Here is a 23,791-nt window from a genome sequence, read left to right on the forward strand (position 1 = left end):
GACCTATTGAACTATATCAATGTAAAATTATGTTACTTAGCTTCTTTTTAATGCAACTTTAACTTTATGCATATAACCCCAACATATGTGAATCTTTTTGCTATAACTGCTATTATATCAATATTGCTTAAAATTGTACTTGTTTAAAAATGTACTACTGGAGCTTTTCTCCTCAGATCTCCACTAAAAATGGGCTACAAGCCCAGTTGGACAAACCCGGTTAACAAATGTCAATAAATAAATAAATAAAATTCAGAGTTAAGGGTTTATGACTCACAAAGTTTGCTGATGTATGTCAGTCTGTAAACGAAGTGCAGTTATTATCTCTCCAGAGGAAACCAAAATTCTCCAAGAGGCTCATTAAAAAAAAAAATCACTGGTGTCAAAGTCTTGGAATAAAAAAATAAATAAAAATAAAAAGCTAAATAATGTATAATAGTATGCTTCCATAAGCACGAGATCTCCTGCAACTATTACATTGACAATCCACTCCTGAAAACCAATCAAGTAGTTAGGGATCTCAGAATCTTTGTAGACTTTGAACTGTTCTTTGATTACCATGGGTCCACTATTGTAATAAATCTCTTGTTCATTACATAGCTTATTACTAAGCATGAGGGATACAGATCTAGAGATGTGATCGTTCCACGGTATTCAGCATGTATATAATTGAGTATAATACAACCTTTGACAAGAACAAATACTTGATATAACTTAAATGTCCACAGCTTTTTCCAAACAAGATAATGAAAGATCTAAATCACAAGCAGACTAATTGTCTAAAGCCTGGTCATGATTTTTGGTATCATTATGGTTGCTGAGGGGGGAACACAGCCTTGGATACAGAGAATCAACACATCCTATCCTCTCAGATCTACTGTACATACACAAGTCCAATGCTGCCATAAACACCTGCTCAAGAGATCATAATGTCTTCTGCAACACAAACAGAACATTCTGGAGTGAGATAAACAGATAGATGTATAACAGAGAATTCCACTTCTATGGAATCATCCCCCCCCCCATAAAACAAAGAACTACTCTTACTCTGTTGAAACATAATCTGGATGAATGGATAAGAAACTGAAAATTCATTCCTGAAATAGGGCCCCTGTCCCCTGTAAACAGGTTAACACTTCATGGGAAAACTTGTTTAGACTTCTAAAGATCCTTCAAGATCAATAGCCTAGTAAGAAGTTAAGAAACTGTAAAACCGGAGAGGTATACAGTCAAATTGCAGCACATACAACACACCACAAAAATGAACAAAATCAAATGCATTAGTTGCATAATTCTCAACCTTCCACCTCAAAACTTAGAACACTTTGAAGTTAAATAGTCCTCATCTGGCCCATTATTTTCTACACAATCAAACTACAAAGCTCATAGCATGATAAAAATGTGTCAGTTGATACTTATAAAGGTGTTTGGTTGAATTAATATGATTCAGTATTATTTGCCATGGATATTATTTAAAAAAATGAACCACAGTGAATGCATGACAGGCATGTCCTTAGGCTTAATTAGCATGATCAGTATTTATCATGTATTTTATTAAATGTAGAATGACAAATTTCACATCAACATTCAATTTTCCAACAATAAGTATGAAAGTCTAGCATTAATGACTGTAACCCTCAGTGACATAAACAAAAATAGAATAACAACGCAAAATATGATGCAAAGTAAGACTTTTTAATATAATGAACACACTATAAGAGGTTCTCCAGCTTAACCTTTTCTTCTGTCCTAAAGCTAAGCCCTCATACTTGTATCCAATGTGATAAATCTCTATAAAGAATGAAATTCCTCTAAATAAAGTCACATCGATGTTCTTGGCCCCCATCAGGATCAGAATCAGAATCACATTTATTGGCCAAGTATGCATGCATACAAGGAATTCAACTCCGGTTTCAGTGATTCTCCAAGTATAAATTACATAAATGATATACATGCAACTATTGAAAACAAGACAAAAAAAGGAAATATACATATACTTACAAGGTCCCACAGAATGAAATCAATGAATGATTGTTTCATATCTAAGTAATTCAGGGTGCATCAAAGTAAGGTAAAAAGTAAGGAATAAATTAAAGTAGATAAAATCAAAAATGTAAGCCTTCTGTGGTTTCAAATATGCCCTCCTAAAAACAAAAGGCGTGTCCAGCTAGTACCAGACATTTCAAGCAATACATTTATTTATTTATTTAACATATGTTGACCGGGAATGTCCGACTAGGTTCCACAGAGCCTGTTTTCAGCGGAGGCCCGGGGAGAAATGCTCCAGATGCATGTCTTTGGAAAGTGGGAGGAAACCGGAGTACCCGGAGGAAACCCACGTGAACACAGGGAGAACATGCAAACTCCACACAGAAGGCACCCCAGCCGAGAATTGAACCGGAGAACCTCTTGCTGTGTGGCGAAATGTGCTCTACTATGCACTAAGCTAAATAAGTCTCCAGTTTTTTGAACTTTAAACATCAATATTTTTTGCAAAATGAAACAGTCCCATTCTTATGGTACACAAATCCTAGTTATAAATCAATTCTATGAACATTGTCACCTCTAAGTTCTGTGCAAACTAACCTATACATGTTACAGACAATATCATTTCTATATTGTGCCTCCTTAACACACTCTCTACTCCTGTAATCTTCACATATCACATGCCTTCAGTTAACTTCATACCTTCCTTTATTTCAGTAACCCATATTCACCTGACAAATGATAAGAGCAGCTTGGCAGAACAATTGCACATGGTTGCAGCAGTACAATTTATAAGACACGGAGAATGAAATGAGTCGTGTATACTGCTGTTCCAAGATCAGGCAGCATTTTACATATCACTTCACTCAAAAGATTGATAGAACAGCAAGTTTTGTCTTAACATGCATTTCAAAATTCTGGACAAATGAAAAAGTTAATCAGCAGCAGAAGAGCACATGGATGCAGCATAAAGCAATCTGTTTGCTGTATAGCTTATATTAAGTGCAGTGTTAGTCTACACAAAAACAAGCAGAATCGTGAAATGCAGCTGTAACCTAAAACTTAATAGAACAGCAGGTTTTTCTTGAATGAGCATTTCCTGAAACTCTTAATGAATATAAAATACAGTGATTTTATACTTTTCCACTTTAAGAAAAAGAAAATGAAAGCTGCCCTTTAAAAAATGCAGACAATGCTGGTAATGGCAGAACTTAAATTACAACTGCAAAAAGCTAGCACCGGAGAACCAGTATTGCAAAAGTAAAATTAATGAAGCAGAAAACAGCAGTAGAATAACATATCGAATTTAGTGAGAGCTTTTCCTTAAAAATCAAAACTAGCAATCTGAAATCACTCAATAAATCAGCCGTATGTACTACCATTGTTGCCATCGTTCTCACTTTTCAATCTTACAAACGCTGGCTAATCTACAATGTATGTACTGTACCTGTGTGCTATGTATGTATTCTACCCATGTTCCAAATTTCAGCTGTACACTACAAATCTATTAATTACCTTTATTTTTAAATTAATATTTTTGCTTGTTCTCTCCACTGTAACTGTTGATGTGCTGCATACCACTATAAAAACATGTATTTTGTAATTTGTGTGTATACTGATCATGTCTAAATAACTAAATGTATCTGTAATTTTTCTATGATGAGCTTTTCTTGCCGGGCCTCTGCTGAAAAAAGGCCTTTTTGGCTCAGTCAGACACCCCCGGTTAACAAATGTAAAATAAAAAAAATAAATAAAATCTGCTTCCTGCAGCACATGTACACCTAGAGGAAAAAAAGGAAAGAAAAAATGTTGCTAATACAGAGCATCCTATGTGCACATGCAACCCCGTACAGAACTACAACCTTCTCTGCTCAAGTGTATTTACTGCCAGGCATAAAACATCAATCACATTGAAAGTCAGCAGGATCATTAAGCATACTTTCATAGTCCAGAATAAGCCAGGAATGTGCTATTAAACAAAAAAAAGCTGCACTTACTAGGATGCCAAAATAACTGATTCAGTTGGAATATCCACGTAATGCTGCTAACTGATATATCCTCCTTTGAAAAAATAATGTCATCTCTTAATTTAATAGTTGAAAAGAAGTTCCTTCTTTGTGTGAGTGAATATTTATGAGATGCCAGGCTGAAGGGGTAGGAATACATGAAGGAAGGTGTGCATAATTGAAATAAAGTCATTTCTAGGGCAACAATAGCCAAGGAGGGTGTGTTTTACTGTGTACTGCTTCAAAAGTGATGGGCAACTTGTCGGTAGGCTTTATGGTAGCTGAAAGACCACGAGAGTAAATTTTTAGGACAGATGGCTAGCTCTATCACTGACAGAAAGATGGGAAACAACAGAAAGATGAAAATAAATGCTATGCCATGCCTGGATGATTACTTTCAGAGAAGGAACTGACAGGTAGGGGGAAAAAAGCATCAGGAAGTAGAAAACAAGTATTGTATCCTGTAGTTGTCCTTTAAGATCTACAGTAAACACCTATTTTGGAAAAAAGAGGGGTGCATGGCAACAGGCTGATGTTGCCTGCCATGTGTTGGTCAGTGAGGGTGCTATTACCCTTATACTTATGATGCAGCCTGATGACAGTGGCATACAGTAATAAATTGTATTAGCAAGGCCATCCCAACCCCCAAAACAAGGTGATGACTAATGACTGGGCAGTGCTGGGTCAGTGGAAGTGCATAATAGGCACAACCCTTTACCAGAAGTGGTTGAATCCTCAATAACCTCCACCTCTCTCAGATGCCCATGAAGAATCTCTAGAAGACAACAAGACAATGCCAGAGACTGGAGTACCCACTCTGTTGCCTGACCACAAAGGTACCAAAGGCAATGAACATGGTTGGGTCTCAGGACTTGAAAGGAACAGCAACAAATATATTGGAACATTGTCCATTATATTGGAACATTGTCCAGACAGTGTTTACTGCTACTGAAAGTCAGGTAGAGATGGTGCGAGTGTCCCAGAAAATCTGTGAAATCTTTCATGAATGTGTGGGAAAGGTAGAGGCCAAGGACAATGTCATACAGTTGCTCCTGTGGAGCATGGTTGCTCAGACATCATCCATGTCAGACACTGTCTGCACACTTGTGATGACTTACCAGACACACATGACTGGCACAGTTGAGTGGGAAGAGTTTGGATCTGCAGATATGGAGGGCATAAAATAGCAGTGGGCATAAAACAGAAGTGGGCATAAAACAGCAGTGTTCAAATATGGCTGTAATTATATCTTGACTTGTGAGAACTATGAGAAGTTTGAAATGCCATGTGCTACTACACAGGACACATATACTTATTTAAATTGATAAATTTTAAATTTTCAGTGCACAATTCCATCATGGTGACTAGCCCTCTCCCTTTAGGAGACATACAAATCGATTGTGGCAGAAGTCTCATAAGAACATAATGTTTTTAACAACTTAAGTTATTGTCTAACATAACAGTATTTTGGCTTATTATCAGTTATTTCAATCGTTATTTATTTACGTTGTTTTGTTTATCTGAAATTAAATTATATGTGTACTAAAAACAGTGCACATACACACAGATGGAAAAAAGTGTGAACATGTGAATGTGTGCAGATGTGTCTGCATGCTCAAGCTAACTTTTGATGACACTACAATTCTAGAAATAGAGTATGTGATGTGTAATTGGGAGATGAGGGATAAGATAATCCTAAACATGAAAAGTTAAAGAGCTGGAAATAGAACGGTGCAAGAGCAGAATGCAAAAACTAAAAGACTATATTAGTACTTACTGAGTCAAAATATCTTAAAAAAGATATTAGGAAGTGAGGTGGAACCTATAAATCAGATGAGAAGGCAGGTTATACTTTTCTAAAAATCAAGAGATGGACACAAACAGCATGTATAGTTAAAATAATGACAGAATGGGGGTGGGGGTTAAGTTCACTTGAAGAAAGAAGACATTAAAGGCCACATAACTTTGTATGCAACATTTTTAGAAAGTTGAGAGGTGATAGATGTCATGAAGGACTGGTGGAAGTGATGTGAGATCATTAAGTACTAGTGTGGCAAAATACAAATGTGGTATGTACAGAGCTACAAATGGAGGAGGAGTGGAAAGCATAAGCTATACATAATGCCCCAAGGAAAATGGCAGCCATCAACATGAAAGAAGATGGCTGCAAGGGAATGGAGCTTTCAGCCTCTTAGAAATGATTATGTAAATGATCAGAATATATTGCCCTATACAATAGTGACAATGTTAGAAAAGCTGCAGTGAGAGTATATGAGTGTTATTATGTCCTCAGGGATGGAAAGCCATGAAGACAAAAAACAGGCTGCATGCTAAATATGCTACATAGTCTGATGAATGGGATTACCAGACCAAGGGAGTGTGTGGCTTGGGTGATAACAGATGGAGCTGAAGGGAAAGGTAAGCTGGTTTAAAGGTGAGGGAAAAGTAATGAAGCAGAGATTTGTAGGAAATGACAACTAAGTAAAATACTTAATGCTGCTAAATGAAAGCCTGGGGTAGCTGGGGGCTAATACAGGATGCCAAAATATACAAATCAATGGCCTAATAGATAGTATAGCAAGTCTGGATTTTACAGTGACTTTGTAAAAATAGCACAGCAGTATTGTTGGCTCAGAAGGGGAGATGGTTAAAATGCCTGATAGGGCATATGTAGTGGAGAGAGAGAGAAAAACTCCTTTTGTAAAATGGCTAAGGAAAACTATCATAAAAATTCATTAATATAATATTAAAAATATTATGATGAAAAAAAGGAAAGTAAAATAAAAGGTCTGACACTATAGTGGTATAATATGAGTTTTATGGAAGACTTTTTACTGGTAATGTATAAGTGCTAACCATAAGTATAATAAAGTGATGTAACAGCTTTGCAAGAAAGGTGGCCAGATAGCTCATTTACCATAAAAGGCTTCTTGTAGTTTGGAAAGAGACAGTTTCACAGCTTAATCTTTGTAGGGCATCTATTGGAGAAAGAGGTTTTGAATGCCAAACTGATAAAAAATGCAGGCGGGCAAATCAGTTGTGTATAGACATATCAGGTTAAAGGTGTGTGTGTGTGGGGGGGGCAATGAAAAGCATCTCCCCAGTGAAGCAACCTAGAAAGAAAATATGAAAACCCAACTTAAATGCAAATGGTAACCATGAGGAGAAGGGACTGCATTAGGGGATATGGTAAAAATACAGAAACAGGTACAGGCCAGGAAAGATAGTGAGGCAGAGAGACAGAGAGGTCAGATAATGTGCAAATGTACAGAGCAGGCAGGAGAGGGTGCGCCATGCAGTGATGGTGCAGGAACAAATTGGTAACTGCTTTACAAAGTAGAATGAGGAGAATGAGGAAAGTAGTGCATGACAGGATGAAGAGTAGTGCAGGTGATCAAGGAGCTCAGGTAGAGAGGTTTTGAGAACCTGGAATAGTAGCAGATCGCATGATAACCCTGTTTTTTCTTTTTTTTTTGTTTTTTACAAAATAAAAGATGTGCAGAATGGAAAGTGTAGTTATAAAAGAACAGTATGGAGCTGTAAAGGACAAAAAGTGGAAATGATAAGGGTGAGTGGTGGATAAATGCAATAATAAGAAAGGAAGTTTAGCCTTGGCTGTGTTGAGGTATAATTTTACATTTTTTCAAGAAGTATTTAATGGAAAGACAAAATTGCTGTGGAGAAAATAAGGAGAAAAAGTGAAAAAATAGATGTGGTGACCAAGTGGGCAAACCTATTATCTCTAATGCATTATAAATTTGTTAAATTTATTTCTGATGCAAGTTATATGCAAATAAGAAGAGGGTTACTTATGTTCAGTCTGAAATAGTAGAAAATGTCTAATGTTCAGAAAATAATCAAAAACCTTCATAAATGCATAAAACGCCCTGGTAGCTCTGAATACGTTAAATATTTAAAATGTGCTCTTCATTGAAGACAGGTTGAAATATTTATAAAAGGGCATGTTACATATTTCCATCCATGGCAACGGTGTAGTAAAAAGGGTGTATAGTAATAAAAATAAAATGTGGCATTGAAATATAACACTGTGTGGACTATGTTGACTGAATTTTGAATGCATTGAGCCTTGCTCTAAATAGAGTTTTAAGATGGAAAGGGTTTTACTAATTAGGAAAATAAACAATGGTCAATGAGCAAAAGATATAAAATGCGGGTCTATGTGGGTCTATATTAGTTTGTCGCAATACAATTGCATTGAACAGCACTTTATCGACAGTTATTCAGTGAAAATCATTTCAGCGATTGCTAAATTTGCCAAGGGAAACTAAATACTTAGCTAACAGCACAACAGACCTACAGCTATGGAAATGGAACCACCCCAACTATATATACCACCTCCAAGATTGGACTACAGTGGAGAAAAGGGCAAAGTTGTGCTGTAGGGTAAGTATTTACTTTCCCCTCTGTAAATTCAGCGAATCACTGAAATGATTTTCACTGAATAACTGTTGATGAAGTGGTGTTCACTGTAATTGTATTGTGACAAACTAATATAGACCCATAAAAAGTTAGTTGTTGGACAGCATGTCAATGAATAAGAGTGGACTTATGTTTTGTGTGATAGAAACAAGATGGATGAAGGATATATGTTGATGATCATGTGCTTATATAGTATACACTATGACTGAAAAACAGAATGTGGATGAATACATTGTTTTGAAAATTAATTTATGACATTGGTGGAAATAAATGGGATCATTCATGGGGGGTGATTATTAAATAATTAAATACTGGTAACGTTTAGGGAAACATAATGATAGATAAATAGAAGAAAGTAGTTATTTACAAGAAAGAGATAAAAGCAGAGGGTAGAAGAGACTAGGCCAGCTTTGTAAAGGACAAGCTGTAGTGTGCATAGTGGATAGTGTGCTACCATTAACAAGATATGCAGCTATAATAAAGGGGCATTAGACAGGAATGGAAAATGGCAAGGGGACAAGTAATGTTCATGTGAAAAAGGAAGATAAAAAATTAGCAAGTGTAGTAAAATGAGTGAAAATGAAGCAGGATAAGGAGACTGGATGTGGGAAATTTAATGGTGGTTGCAAAAAATTGCTAGAGGGAAGGAGATGGCATCTGATGGCATGACAGCAACAGGAAATATAGGGGATACAGAAAAGAAATGTAATACAACTCAAAAACCAGGACAGCAAGAAAGAAAGAGGATGAAGATGGCACAAGCGTTAGATTTGTTAGGGAGCTAGTGAGTCAGTAAGGTAACAGTAGCTGGAGGCAGGTAGTAGGGGTGATTGGGAATGGAGGTAGGAAATCAGGGGGAGAGTAACTAAGTAGGAAGGGGATGAATAGCAGAGATTAAAGCTAAGAGGACAGGGAGAAGAAATTTCAAACAGAAGTCAGTATATGGAGAGAAAGCAGAGTAAGGAAGAAGAGGGTAGGGTTAAGGGAAAGTGAAATAGAAGGACCATGAAAAGATAAGTATGTTGTCCTGGAGGGGCATCTACTTGTTTAGTAGCTTTATGATGAAAGGTGTGAACTGGGCTGATCAAACTTGGGGGGGGATCATTAATACTGAGATATCCAGTGGTGACTGACCTATTTCTAGCTGAGGACAGTGAGCTTCTCGAGAGGAAAACACCAATGAATGGATGTAGGTTGGGGAGACTATAGGAAAGGTAAAGATGTATAGGCAAAATGAGCTCCGTTTTGTTGCATGGAATATGGGAGGGATATATAATGCAGTGAATCAGGGAAAAGTGGGGAGTGAACTGTAGAGTGAGGGAGGTGATCTTACTCTGAAGCAAGAGACTAGAGTGAAAAACAAAAAGAAAAGATTATCTAATTCTGAACTACAGGGCATTTGATAATGCAGAGAAACTGCATAAGAGGTGGAAAATGTGGAACTGATGGTTACAGCAGAGGAACTGTTATTACATTTGTGCACATATTATACAGTAAAGAAAGGTAGGTGATGGTGAAATGCGTAAAGGGTTAGAAGACTGGATTTTAGTTACTGCATATGGACCAAATAAGGACAGCCAACAAGTTTTTAAGTGCTTTCTTCATGGCGGTGGGGAGATTAATGTGGAAGAAGAAGCTTCAATTAATTAGAGGGGTTTTAATGTGATCATTGTGTTAGAACTGGAAATATTGTTTGAGAGGAAGGAATATGATAAAAAGTGACAATGAGTTCAAGTGGAAAAGATGAGGGATGGGAGTTAAGAAATGCATTGATATCACTGCATGAGTAAATAATGATTATATTCTCAAGAGATGAGCGTAAGCAAGTTCACATGGTGGATATTTTTTATTATTGGCAAGGTAATGAGAGTAGAAGACATAGTGGATGTGGGCACAATGTGTTTCTGAGATCATACTTACATGCAAAGTGTGTGAAGATGCTGGGAGGTGTGAAAACAGATGGAGAACAAATATAGGTCACTGGTGTTGTGATGAGGATAGGGTGTGTTTTGAAAATGGTTTTGAGGTATTAGAGGTGAATACAGTAGATGAAGTAGAGGAATATAATCTGGTACAGTAGATGAAGTAGAGGAATATAATCTGGTGCAGTAGATGAAGTAGAGGAATATAATCTGGGATGCACTGAAAGGGGTGTGGATAATGGAGAAAATTGATTATATGGAAAACAACAGTAATAAGAAGAAGAAGCAAAGGAAGAAAAAAATACAAACTTCCTGCTCTTCATGCCCTACTAGAAGTCCAACAGTTTGACATTCTCTGTCTTACTGAAACCTGGCTTAAACCCACAATAAAAGATAACGAAATTATCCCCCCTGGCTATAACATCCTAAGACAAGATTGTCTTAAGAAAAAAGGTGGAGGAGTAGCTATACTCTTCAAAACTGGACTGGAAATAAGTAAATCAGCCCTTACCCCCCCACATGACTCTAATGTTGAACTGATTATTTCCAAACTCTCCCTAAACTCACACAAAACTATTAATATTATCTGTACTTATCTTCCCCCAGGCAACAATTCTCCCATATTAGAAGACCTATTAAACTGGTTTTCAATTAATCTCCTTCAAGAAACAATACTACTAGGCAACTTTAATATTGATTGAAACATGTGCAAACAAACTAATCCGTCTACCATTATTAACCTGCACGGTTTCCATCAAACCATTAACTCCACAACTAGAACAAATAAAAACAATAACAAAGAAACCATTCTCGACTGGATCTTGACTAATAGTCCCCAACAAATGTATTCAACAGGTACCCTCCCAGACGACCTTAGCGACCACTCTCTCACATACATCATTAGGCACAAAACTCATCTAACAACACCTCCCCTAATTCGTTCATCTCGCAGCAAAAAACATTTTAACCTTCAGCAGTTTCAAAATGAACTCAGCTTGATTAACTGGTCACCTCTAAAAACTCTCCCAATAGATGAAGCTGTTAACCACTTTAATAATACCTTTCTTACTATTCTCGATCATCATGCCCCCATCCGTTCTATATGAATGAAATCTAAGACAGCTCAATGGCTAACAACCAACACCAAACAACTTATCTTTAGTAAGAATAAAGCTTGGACTAAATGGAGAACCACGAAAGACTCTTTTGATCACCTTAGCTTCAAACAAAAAAGGAGCAAGACTAAGCTTGCTATCAAACAAGATAAAAGGAACTATTACACCAAGCTACAGCAATCCTCCCACCACCAACCACAAAAATTTTGGAAATCAATTAACTCACTACTATCCCCCAGCAAGGTTGAAACCCCCAACCCACTAGGCTCCTGCCCTGACTCTCCCTACAGACAGCTAACGCATTCAATAACTTCTTTACTTCAACCATACTTAAACTTGCCAACCAACAAAGCCCTGACCCCTCTTTACTAGGTAATACTAACTGCACTCCATCTCTATTTCAACTTAAACCCATACCTACTTCCTATATTCTTAATTTACTTCAGAAACTCAAACCCTCAACCCCCTCAGCTGACAAATTGCTAGCGGAATATCTCCAGCTAGGTGCTAAAGCTATTGCCTACCCTATCTCTATTCTAATCAACAGAACCATAAAAGAAAGTACTATACCCTCACTCTGGAAAATCTCCCACATCATCCCTCTTTTCAAAGGGGGCGATTCATTTGAGTACTCGAACTACCGCCCTATAGCACTGCTATCTCCTATTGCTAAAATAATGGAGAAATGCATCCACAAACAGCTTTTAAATCACCTCCTATCTAACAACCTTCTAGCTACTTGCCAACATGGCTTTTGTCCCTACCTTAGCACCACAACAGCCTTATTATCCTTCATAGACTCCATTAATATAAACCAGAATAACAATCTTCTTTCATCTGCATTCTTTGTAGACCTGTCAAAAGCCTTTGACATGGTGAATCACCAACTCCTCCTACATTGTTTAAAATCTCTCTCTCTCAATAATCTTGCTTTAAGCTGGTTTACTTCCTATCTTCAGAATCGGAAACAAGCTGTTTTATGGAACAACAATCTTTCCGAACTTCTCCCTACCACTTTAGGAGTACCTCAGGGCTCCATCTTAGGTCCTCTTTTATTTTCCATCTTTATTAACGACCTGTATCTAGCCACCCCACTAACTACTTGCATTCAGTACGCCGATGACACCACCATCATCTGCTCTGCCACAACCCAAGCTGACCTCCACTCACTTACTCAAAAAACTTTTACCACCATAGAACAATGGTTCTCCAATCACTGCCTTCTCTTAAACCTTAAGAAAACTAAACTTCTCCTCTTCTCACCCACACACCTGTCTCCCCCTATTAGTTTCACACTTACTTCTAACAATGGCACCCTTATCTCTCCTGACCAAACAACCAAACTTCTAGGAGTTACTATCGACAACCTACTAAAATTTGATTTTCACATCAACTCTATCATAAAAGCAACTAACAAAAAATTAGGTTCTCTCTACAGAATCAAATCTTTCTTAACTCCTGAAGCAAGAACTACCATAGCCAGAACATATCTTATCTCTACTCTACTATATGCATCCCCCATATATACTAATCTTTCTAAACATAACATCAATAGGCTTACAACAGCCTATAACAACATTGCCAAATTTGCCACTGCTTCTCCATATAAAACACATCACTGCCTGAACCTCCTTAACCTAGGGTGGCTGGAGTTACCTCACCTAATTCAATACTATCAGCTTACAACTGCCCATAAAGCCCTTCACCACCCAGAAAAGATACCAATGCTCTCCACCCTGATAAAACCCTATAACAACCTAAAAACCCTACACTCTTCCAATAAAATACTGATTCAAACCTCTCTATCAAAGAATACAGCAGGTGACTCTATATTTTCCAACTCAGTTGGTAAAATTTGGAATCAACTTCCTACAGACCTCTTAGCCCAAACTTCTATCACACTATTTAAAACTCAACTGAAACATTTTCTAACCAATCACTGGCTTTGCTCTTGCAATAACCCTAGCTGATCACATACCTCCTACCTTCTCCTGCATCCTTTGCACTGTCTCCCAACTCTATTTAACCATTAAAGCCAATAATTCTGGTGGTGATGCCCTCTTCGCCAACTCCATTGGCAAGCCATGGAACGCCCTCCCAACCTACCTCAGAAATACTACCTCTCACAAACAGTTCAAAAAGAACCTTAAAGAATATCTCAAGACACTATGGCTATGCCCATGTCCTGAACCTGATTAAGCTAATATTTCATACCTTCACACCAAATCTATCCAGTCCTCATCTCCTAATTCTTGTTCCCTTATCACTTATCTGGAAATACATTTTTACCACAAATATAAGATGGTGACTCTTGAACTTGATATACTCTATTAGTATATTATATTTCCCTGTCATGTTTTACCAGATGATTGATCTTTGTCTCATTATACTTCTATGAAAATGGACTTTTTTTTACTAACCTTGTAAATGTACAACGTCTACTTTTTTATACTTTTTGTAACTTGCATTGTTATAACCTGGATTTTTTTATATAACTTGTTTTGAGATTTTGTGTTTTAAGATTATGATTGGAGCTTTTCTCCTCGGGCCTCTACTGAAAAAGGATATGCATCCAGTTGGACCAGCCCGGTTAACAAATGTAAAATAATAAAAAATAAAAAATATTTCTCCATTTTATTTTTCACCTCTACCTAAGAAATTGACTCTCTCAACTTCAAACTAAAATTTTCTAGTAACTATCTTTTGCTTTTAAACTACTTAATTATTTCTGTCTCACATTTTATATACCTGTATTGAAGAAATTTGATAGTCTCTGTTTTCACCTTTTGAACTTACTGAAAAGATAGCCTAAATGCCTGTTTTAGTTGCGTCTTAAATTCCCTATGTAATTATGAATGCCTGTTTTAGTTGAATCTCAAATTACCTATGTACTTTGACCTGTACTGTAGAAATTTGATAGTCTCTGTATTCACCTTTTTGAACTTACTGAAAGAAAAGCCTATATGCCTGTTTTACTTGTGTCTTAATTACCTATGTAATTTTAAATGCCTGTTTTAGTTGTGTCTTAAATTACCTATGTACTTTGAATGTATTTTTGTTATTATGCATTAGATAGTGGAGCTTTTCTCCTCGGGTCTCCACTGAAAATGGACATGTATCCAGTTGGACTAGCCCGGTTAACAAATGTAAAATAAAATAAAATAAAATAAATAAAAAATTTTGTAATGTGAAGGTAGCATAAAATATTTTGAAGTATTTCCATATTACTGCAATAGCCAGGTTATGTGACAATGGAATGCAATGCATTTGTATTCATCATCTTTTTACAAACAACTTTATAGGTAATTACCACATATCTCAAACTCTTAAAACAAGAAATTTGAAGAAAGCCATAAATAATGGGGGACAAATGACCAAAAATAGGGATAATTTTTAAATACTGCTTTTACAAACTTAAAACAGTTGATAGAATAACAGGTTTTGCATTTGTATGAATTTTCTGAAGGGTATGAAGTCCGAAACTCAAATGTCTTTCATTGTTTTCTGACGTCAGTTCTCAGTGATTTGCCAGTGATCTGCACTGCTTTCTGTTTTACTTGTTACATTTTGTTTTCTGTTTTAAGAAATCCCGTTGGTATGGTGCTTTTGTTCTATGAGATACAGACATTTAAATTATCTAGGCAGCACATTTCACATGTTCTTTTTATTGGTTAAAAATTGGTTAAACTGTTTCTTGAGTGATACTTAGATACACAGTGAATTTCTGGGTGTTTTGTCTTTTCTGAAAGACCTCAAAATCCTGCATAAACTAAACCACGGCTGGTGAGTCCCTGCTAGTTATTTTTCTCACCCCTCCTCTTTTTGATCTGTTTTTGAATACCTGGTGGTTTTAAGCTACTCACCCTTACTGTAAATTGAGCTTTATAAGCTCCTCCCTTTCTATGATGCTGTTGACATCTTGAGTTATTCATTTGACTTTCCTTGTGCTTATTTTGAAAAAAAAGTGCATTTTGCCTATCATTGCCTGTTCTTCTTATTTAATTGTTCTGAATTCATTATCTAGCTTGCTGTTGGATAAGGCAGTACATTTTTACATTTTAAGTTTTCTGTGTTTTTACATCATGAGTTCAGTGGATTTTTCACCTAGTGCACTGGATGGTAGTCTGGTCTGTTTAAGTTGAGGAAACTCTTGAGATTTCTGCATGTAGTTTTATTGGCTGGAGGCTGTATTAATCAGCTTATCTTGTTTTTAGTGCCTTTACAAATGCTGTACTATTGGGTGTCTCATTTCTGCAAAGTGAGTTACTTTTATTGAATAATCACACTTTTGTAAGCTGTTTAAAGTACACTGCTGTATCCATACCTTTAAGTTTGTTTGTGGTAGCATTTCACTCCAGACCTTCCTTTACTCTGTTTTTACATTATGACGATTGAGATTATTCAACTAGTAGGTGTTTACATGGTCTATCTGAGCTAGGAATCACACAGAAGGGTTCTAAGTATAATTATTGTATTGACCAGAGGGCTCAGTCAGTTTTCTGTATTTCCAGTGCTGGTATAAACTTGACATATTTGCATGGAGCTGTTTGCTTCACCGGTGCCCTGTACAGATGCAAACATCTAGAAACATTGCTTATTTTCAGTATACTGTGAAATATTACTGTGGTAGTTACCTTATTATAGCACCCAGGACTATTGCTGCTCAGACAGCATCTGATTTGGCACTGGGCAGCATCGCTGGTTAGGTTAGCTGCAGATTACACCAAGTAAGCACACTTCTCTCGTCTGGATACAAACACCCTCCACTCCTATTCCTTTCAAGTACACATTAGGACCTGCAGCCATGAATGGGCATTTTCCTGCTATCTCTGCATACAGCCTGGTAGGCAGGGGTATCCTGAGGCAATGTAATGATTGCCTTATGTACACTGACAACCACATAATTCTTGATCAGACAAATACAATATGTGAGAGATGTAGTTAGACATTGACAGTGGAGGCCAGACTCTCATATACAGTCACAAAAGGCAACAAACAAGTTGTCAGCGACTCACACACATCATTCATCATAACCACAAAGGACCACACACATAGGTCCACATGTGCGGAGGTGCTCACATGTAACTTATCTAAACCTCTAAATCCTCTCAGGTGCAATCCTCAGAAACTGCACCTGCACACAAGCAAGACAATTTCTATCACAACACATAAAGCCAAATTTCACTGTGCCTCAACTACCAAGCCCATAAGGTGAAACACTCCATAACCCAATATTCTGGTCATGGGGACTCCATTGTGAGACACACTGAAGTCCCTCTTACCAGGCTGGATAAGGGGAAAGTTACAGTTAGTTGCCTGTCATGGACCAGGATTCACCAAATCACACAAGCACTCAGGTCACTTACTCCCATAGTCCATGTGGGTGTGAATGACCTGAGACATACTTCTTTGGATATATGAAGAGAGACATGATTGAGCTCTCAGAACATGTGTCCCAGGCTGGTATAAGCCTAGCACTGAACAGCATTTTACCATCTCCAAGGATGATGCCACAATACCAGCAGCAAATGATCCACTTTAACAATTGCCTTAGCTACTGGTGTCATTCCAAAGCGGTTCACATTTATCAGCCTGGGAGGACATGGTTGGTAGACCACACTACTTTGCCAGGGATGGTCTTCACCTCTCACCTCTAGGCTTTCAGATATTTACCAAAACATTATCCAAACCTATAGTGCCTATTATAGGCACTGCCATACAGACAAACTTCCAACATAACAAAAGCTACTCAGGACAAACTAAAGGTGTTACTGCTGAGTGCTAGGAGCCTCGACAAGAAACTGCACTCCTTGGAACCTTTCCTCACCCTAGAGAATGACAACGTCTGTGCAGTTACTGAAACATAGTTCAAAGCCACAGAAAGCACTCCAGCAGTGCAAGGTTATAACATCTTTTCATACATTTCGACCACCCACTGAAAATGAAAGAGCTAAAGTGGAGGTGTATCTATCTACATAAAGATGAGCACACCACAAGGCTAGTTAAACAATATGACATACTTGAGCTATTCCATCTCCAACTAACCATGAGAAAAATTCCATTACCATATTCTTGCTAGCTACAGGTCCCCATCCATGAATGAGGAAATCCATACATCATACCCGAACTTTCTAGAATCACTCGCCAACCAGCCCAATACCATACTCATGTGTGATTTTAACTTACCCTCCATTAATTGGGAGGCATATACGATCACTGATATGCAGGCCTATTAATTTCTTGACTTTGTAAATTCAAATGCCCTAGAGCAGCTGGTCTGCACTCCCACTAGGAGAACAAATATCCTTGACCTGGTACTCACAAGTATGGAAGTGTGCTGCACTCCCCCCAATGTTATCTCCTCGGTAGTAAGGTCAGATCAAATGTGGTCTCCCTTGAAATAAAAGTAAAACTATTCCTGTCACCTAACCTCAAAAACTTTAAGAATTTCTCTAACGTAAATGTCCCCTGTTAAGGGATGGCATAGGTAGTTTCCAAGCTCTCCCAAATCCGGAAAACATAGAAACCTATGCAGAGGTATACACAAAAGCCCTGTATGACCATATACACAACGGCATAAAAATATCAGTACTCGACCGAAATAAACCCAGGCCAAACCACAAAAGTAAGCCACCTTGGTGGATCTCTAGTATTAACAGGTTATACAACAAAAGAAGGAAAATCCTGTCGAGAAGAGGGAATGTGCACAACAGCGAAATAAGTCCCTTGTTAGTCTAAACAAGCGAATCAGGTACCAGTCAAGTTTCTAAAAGCAGACTTTGAGGTAAAAATAGCCTCCAAAGCTAACGTTAACCAAAAGGCATTTTTCAGATATGCCTGCATTCTTAAGGGCAACACCCAACAATGTGCAGAATTAGCCATAGATGGCATCACCTATACTCAGCCAGAAGAGAGAGCAAATCTGCTGGCCGACAAATTCAGCTCAAATTTCATCTCCCTATCACCCCCATTTCTCCAGTTGTCCCCCAAAAATACCCTCTACTACTCCACCACCAATTATTACCAAAGAACAGGATGCCACTGCACTCTCTAAAGCTAAAAACATGGCTTCAGTGAGGCCTCACAATATACCAGGTTGCTGTTAAACAGCTTAAGTCAGGACCTATCAGGTCTATTAGGATCTCTGTTAATACACAGCCTTCAGACTGGCTTTGTCCCGATAGAGTGAAGAACAGCAACAGTCATCCCTCTGCGTAAAGGGGGGCCATCTACTGACCCAGGGAATTACATACCCATAAGTTTATATGTAAGGCCATGGATAGAATAATCATGGACCTCATAAATAATGACATAGACACCCTAAAATCAGTAGACCTGACCCAATTTGGCTTTGTCAAGGGCAGGTCATGTGTACTAAATCTGGTGGATTTCTTTCAGAAAGTCAGTAAGGCAATGGATGAGGGTAAAACGGTAGACACCACCTACATTGACTTGGTCAAGGCACAGTTCTTAACTCAGGTATTATAAATAAACTCACAAAACTGGGAATAAATCCCTATGTCACCAGATGGATAGCCAATTGTCTCATGGACAGGACACATGTAGTTAAAGCGGATGAATCCAGATCCAGCAAGAGGCCAGTTATTAGTGGTGTGCCACAGGGCTCAGTACTGGGACTACCCCTGTTCAAAATTAACTTCTCTGAAGTCAAGACAAATGTGGAAGCCTCTGGATGACAACATGTGCTGATGACTGCAAGCTGGGGCAGTCACAGAATCTCCCAATTATGTAGATATCCTTCAGGAGGGTCTAGATCAGACAACTGATTGGTGCAAGAACCATGGCCAAAAACTAAATGCAAGCAATGCATTATCATATCCTTTTGGAAGTCAAATACCCCTGCAAATTACAATATCAATAGCACCCCCTTACAGTCGGCTCAGAGGTGTGAGATCTAGGTATGCTGGCAGACAGTAGCCTGAACTTTGACTGCCATGTATCCACAGTGGTGAGGAAATCCATGTTATGTGGCACAACTCAGAAGTAAAGGTATGGCATTCAGATCTAAGGAAATTATAGTCCTGCTGTGCTCAGGTCTCATTAGACCAATAACTGAGTACAGTGTGCTAGGCAATTACAGCAGCTGGAGTGACCTCAGAAGTTCCTCACAAAGAAAATACAGCATGTAAGCAATATGAACTATACAGACAAACTAAAAGTCCTATCCCTTTACTCTGTGTATTGCAGACTATTAAGGGGTGATCTATGCCTGACCTACAAGGCATTTACAAATCCAGCCCTGATGGATCTGCTTTACATCCACAAGTCACACAGCAAGAGGGACATTAGATCTAAGTTTAGTAAGTGACTCAAACAAAACATGCTGGAGAGACAGATATGTGTCTCAGTGATTACCACTTCCTTGGAACAGGCTTCCTATTCACATTAAGCAGAGCCCTTAACTGTCCCTCTTCAAACACAGTTTGGATCAATGGATAAGGAATCACAAATTCACACGTAAGGCAGTGCCTATGTCCTTTATGGACAGGGGCAATCTGTAAGATACTCAATTCACAGGCACAAATCCATACCATCCTTTTGCCCCAAGGGGCCATATATTGGGTAAAATCAGGTTATACTGGCTAGGCTTGTAAGGGCCCTTAAGCCACTAGCCTAGTATTCTCTATGAACCTATAGCTTATTGGGAATGGGTGTTGAAGCATAAAGACCCATGGCTGTATCAAGTCCTTCCCAGCTCCATTAGCTATATGCCACCCATGTCTTCCTTTATCTAGATCCTCAAAGCTTCACTTCCAGTCATTTGCAACCCCATCCCTACTCCATACACATACAGACATAACATCTGTCAGCTTTCCCTTTAACAAAGTCACTCTATAACATGTTGGTAACTTTCACTGCTTTTTAGATTTGCATATAAGAAAAAGACGGAACAAAAAAACTAATTAAATATGAATAATGTTATTTCCTGACAGTATACATACACATAGGAACTCTTTCATTTATCAAATTAAGTAAAAGACATCTAATTTCCTGATGCATTTTAGAGTACTGCTTATATTAATGTCACTAAATAAACCTAGGATATGATACCTTATATTTCTGTCATTCAGAGAATTCCTTTCCAAGTTTTGTGATACCTGATGAGCATGACCTCCTTGAAAGAAAAGTAACACTAAACATTTAGTTGTAACAACAGTTCAGATGAAAATATATTTTGAATTTACTTGCAGTCCAACTCACCTGAAGCCTGTTGACTGCTTCTTGCAGGGACATGAAGGAGTGTCCTGCGTGTCCAGTGGAAACCTCACAGAAGGCACATACGGGAATTTCATCTTCCTTACAAAACAATTTCAGTATCTCATTGTGCTCCAAGCATTGTTGTGATTCAAGCGCGCAGTGCTTTTTCTGTTCCTGGTGTGGCTTTCTTGCCTTCTCACCTTGCTGAACCCTTCGAGCTTTCTCTGAAAACTTACTTAACAGCCTGTTGATAGTGTACCGTCTGGCTGGAAATTCCAATCTGCACTCTGGACAGGAAGGAGTTTTCTCACTGTCCCAGACTTTATCTATGCAGGATTTGCAGAAATTATGCTCACATTCTAGCAGTACAGGTTCTTTAAACAAATCCAAACAGACGGAGCAAAACAAATCCTCTGTTAAATCATCAGTTATATTTCCAGTTGCCATTTTTTCAGCACTCTGTTTTTGTTTCACTTTCATTTACTTCAAAATTCAACGGAAGAGCAAATTCCTTCCTGATAACATATCAGTTATGCAATTCCATGAAACACAGCTTCCTTGGTTTTGCAGTTAGGTACACAAACAATATATATTTTAAGTTATCCTACTTATTAATGAAAAATGTTGAAAAATGGCACTTTGCATTACCCATTGTTCATTAATGATAAAAGCTTTGAAAATGTATCTTTTTATTTTTGTAATGCTACACAGCCATGGGTATAAGTGCATATATTTTATCTGTGTGTTTGAAATTACAGTTAAGTCAGGCATGCTTCTTTTGAAGTTTTCAGAGGACTGCTTTTTGTTATATGACTGAATAAATATAAAAAAAATCAAAACAGCATTCTGAAATTAAAGGTCTTCAATATTATATTAGCATGATACTGATTTGGAAAATATATTTCAATAAAAAAATCAAAACAGCATTCTGAACATTTGCAGTAAACTCTAACCTGTTTTATTTGCCAGATAATTCTACCAGTCTTTAATATTCTTCTCTATCAGTCACTTCACGCTTCCTTATTTGAAGTTTGTTGCTCCTTCCAGTAGACTGATTTTAGATTACATTACATATGGATGATGGCGGGAAAAGACACTTTTGTCCAATTAGGCTACCCTTTCCATGCAACTAGCACAGTGCTGCTGCCACTGCCAAACCTCTCTCCTCTCCGCTATTTGCCCATGTGGTCCTAAAAGCTTCAATGATCAATTCTCAATGAACTTATCCTTCATGTTGCATTCACCTCCCACCCTTCCTGTGAAGGAATGTTTCCTTAGGCATATTCTGAAGCTGTTGCTTCCTGCATTGCTGTACCATTACATTGTGTCCCCTGACAATGTAATGCTGCAGCCTGTTTTACATGTAATAACAATCCCCATAGTCCCTAATATCCTTGTCCTCTGAAATAGTCTCTGCTCAGCATTCCAAGCTCTCTGCTAGCTACAGCTCATCATCTTCTTTTAGTCTTTATTGTGAAGGCCAGGCCCCAGCCAGCAAAAAATGCACAGGGGTACTGAGGTTGTGAAGCTGTTAAATTATTCACTTGTGGCTGAAATGGCAAAGTTTGCTTGCTTCCTTCTCCTTATGGTAAGAATCCATTCTGTACTCAGTTGACAATATTATACTGTAGCTATTCGGCAATCCTACCTCTTTAACTTGATGCCCCAGTGCCAGCTTTTAATTTTTTGTACCCATTTCATGTGATGCCACTTTCTCCACCTCTGTTCCATAGTGAAGAAATTTACTTACAAAACCTCTCTTTGTACTCCTTCACTAGTCCCCTCACCATGCATATAATTTTTCTCTTCATGGTCTCCAAAATACATCTTATTTTCTCAAAGGTGGGGGAGCACAACTGTACAGAATATTCCAGTCAATCATTCCTTCCCTCCTCACTGGCACTCACTTTTGGTATTCTTGGTCACTAATTATAAGGATTTGCATTTTCCAGCACTGAAACTTAAAATGTTAGAATTAAAGTTCACTATAAAACCTGTTGCTACTACCACTCATTAACAACAATACATCACTTACTCTGGAACTGCTGAGACCTGTGATGACTTCATATTGTGATAATGGTTAGTAATTTAAAATTCATTGGCATTACTGAGCAAAAGTAGTCTAACAGGTAACACAGAGGATTAGGTCTGTGTGCTGCTACTGAGTACAGGTAGTGTAACAGGTAACACAGAGGATTAGGTCTGTGAGCTGCTACTGAGCACAGTTTGTCTAACAGGTAACACAGAGGATTAGGTCTAGGAGCTGCCAATGAGCACAGTTTGTCTAACAGGTAACACAGAGGATTACGTCTATGATCTGCTACTGAGCACAGGTAGTCTAACAGGTAACACAGATGATTAGGTCTATGAGCTGTTACTGAGCACAGGTAGTCTAACAGGTAACACAGAGGATTAGGTCTGGGAGCTCCTACTGAGCACAGGTAGTCTAACAGGTAACACAGAGGATTAGGTCTATAAGCTGCTACTGAGCACAGGTAGTCTAACAGTTAACACAGAGGATTAGGTCTGGGAGCTGCTACTGAGCACAGGTAGTCTAACAGGTAACACAGAGGATTAGGTCTATAAGCTGCTACTGAGCACAGGTAGTCTAACAGGTAACACAGAGGATTAGGTCTATAAGCTGCTACTGAGCACAGGTAGTCTAACATGTAACACAGAGGATTAGGTCTAGGAGCTGCTAATGAGCACAGGTAGTCTAACAGGTAACACAGAGGATTAGGTCTATAAGCTGCTACTGAGCACAGGTAGTCTAACATGTAACACAGAGGATTAGGTCTATGAGCTGCTACTGAACACAGGTAGTTTAACAGGTAACACAGAGGATTTGGTCTATAAGTTACTACTGAGCACAGGTAGTCTAACAGATAACACAGAGGATTAGGTCTGGGAGCTGCTACTGAGCACAGGTAGTCTAACAGGTAACACAGAAGATTAGGTCTATGAGCTGCTACTGAGCACAGGTAGTCTAACAGGTAACACAGAGGATTAGGTCTATGAGCTGCTACTGAGCACAGGTAGTCTAACAGGTAACACAGAGGATTAGGTCTGGGAGCTGCTACTGAGCACAGGTAGTCTAACAGGT

At 38.2% G+C, this 23,791-nt stretch overlaps 1 protein-coding gene across 1 annotated transcript in view; it reads right to left on the minus strand.

The window, feature by feature from the left end:
- Positions 1-21,150, minus strand: part of LOC122813667 (zinc-binding protein A33-like) — a 394,493-nt gene extending 373,343 nt beyond the window's left edge. Inside the window, exon 1 of the mRNA XM_044086108.1 lies at positions 20,692-21,150. Within this exon, the coding sequence (XP_043942043.1) occupies positions 20,692-21,135 (444 nt within the window). The 5' untranslated portion in view covers positions 21,136-21,150. The remainder of the gene's footprint in view (positions 1-20,691) is intronic.
- Between the last annotated feature and the right edge of the window lie 2,641 nt (positions 21,151-23,791).

The sequence above is a fragment of the Protopterus annectens genome, chromosome 10.part0 (assembly GCF_019279795.1).
Source record: "Protopterus annectens isolate FY-2018-M chromosome 10.part0, PAN1.0, whole genome shotgun sequence".
NCBI classification, from domain to species: Eukaryota; Metazoa; Chordata; order Ceratodontiformes; family Protopteridae; genus Protopterus; species Protopterus annectens.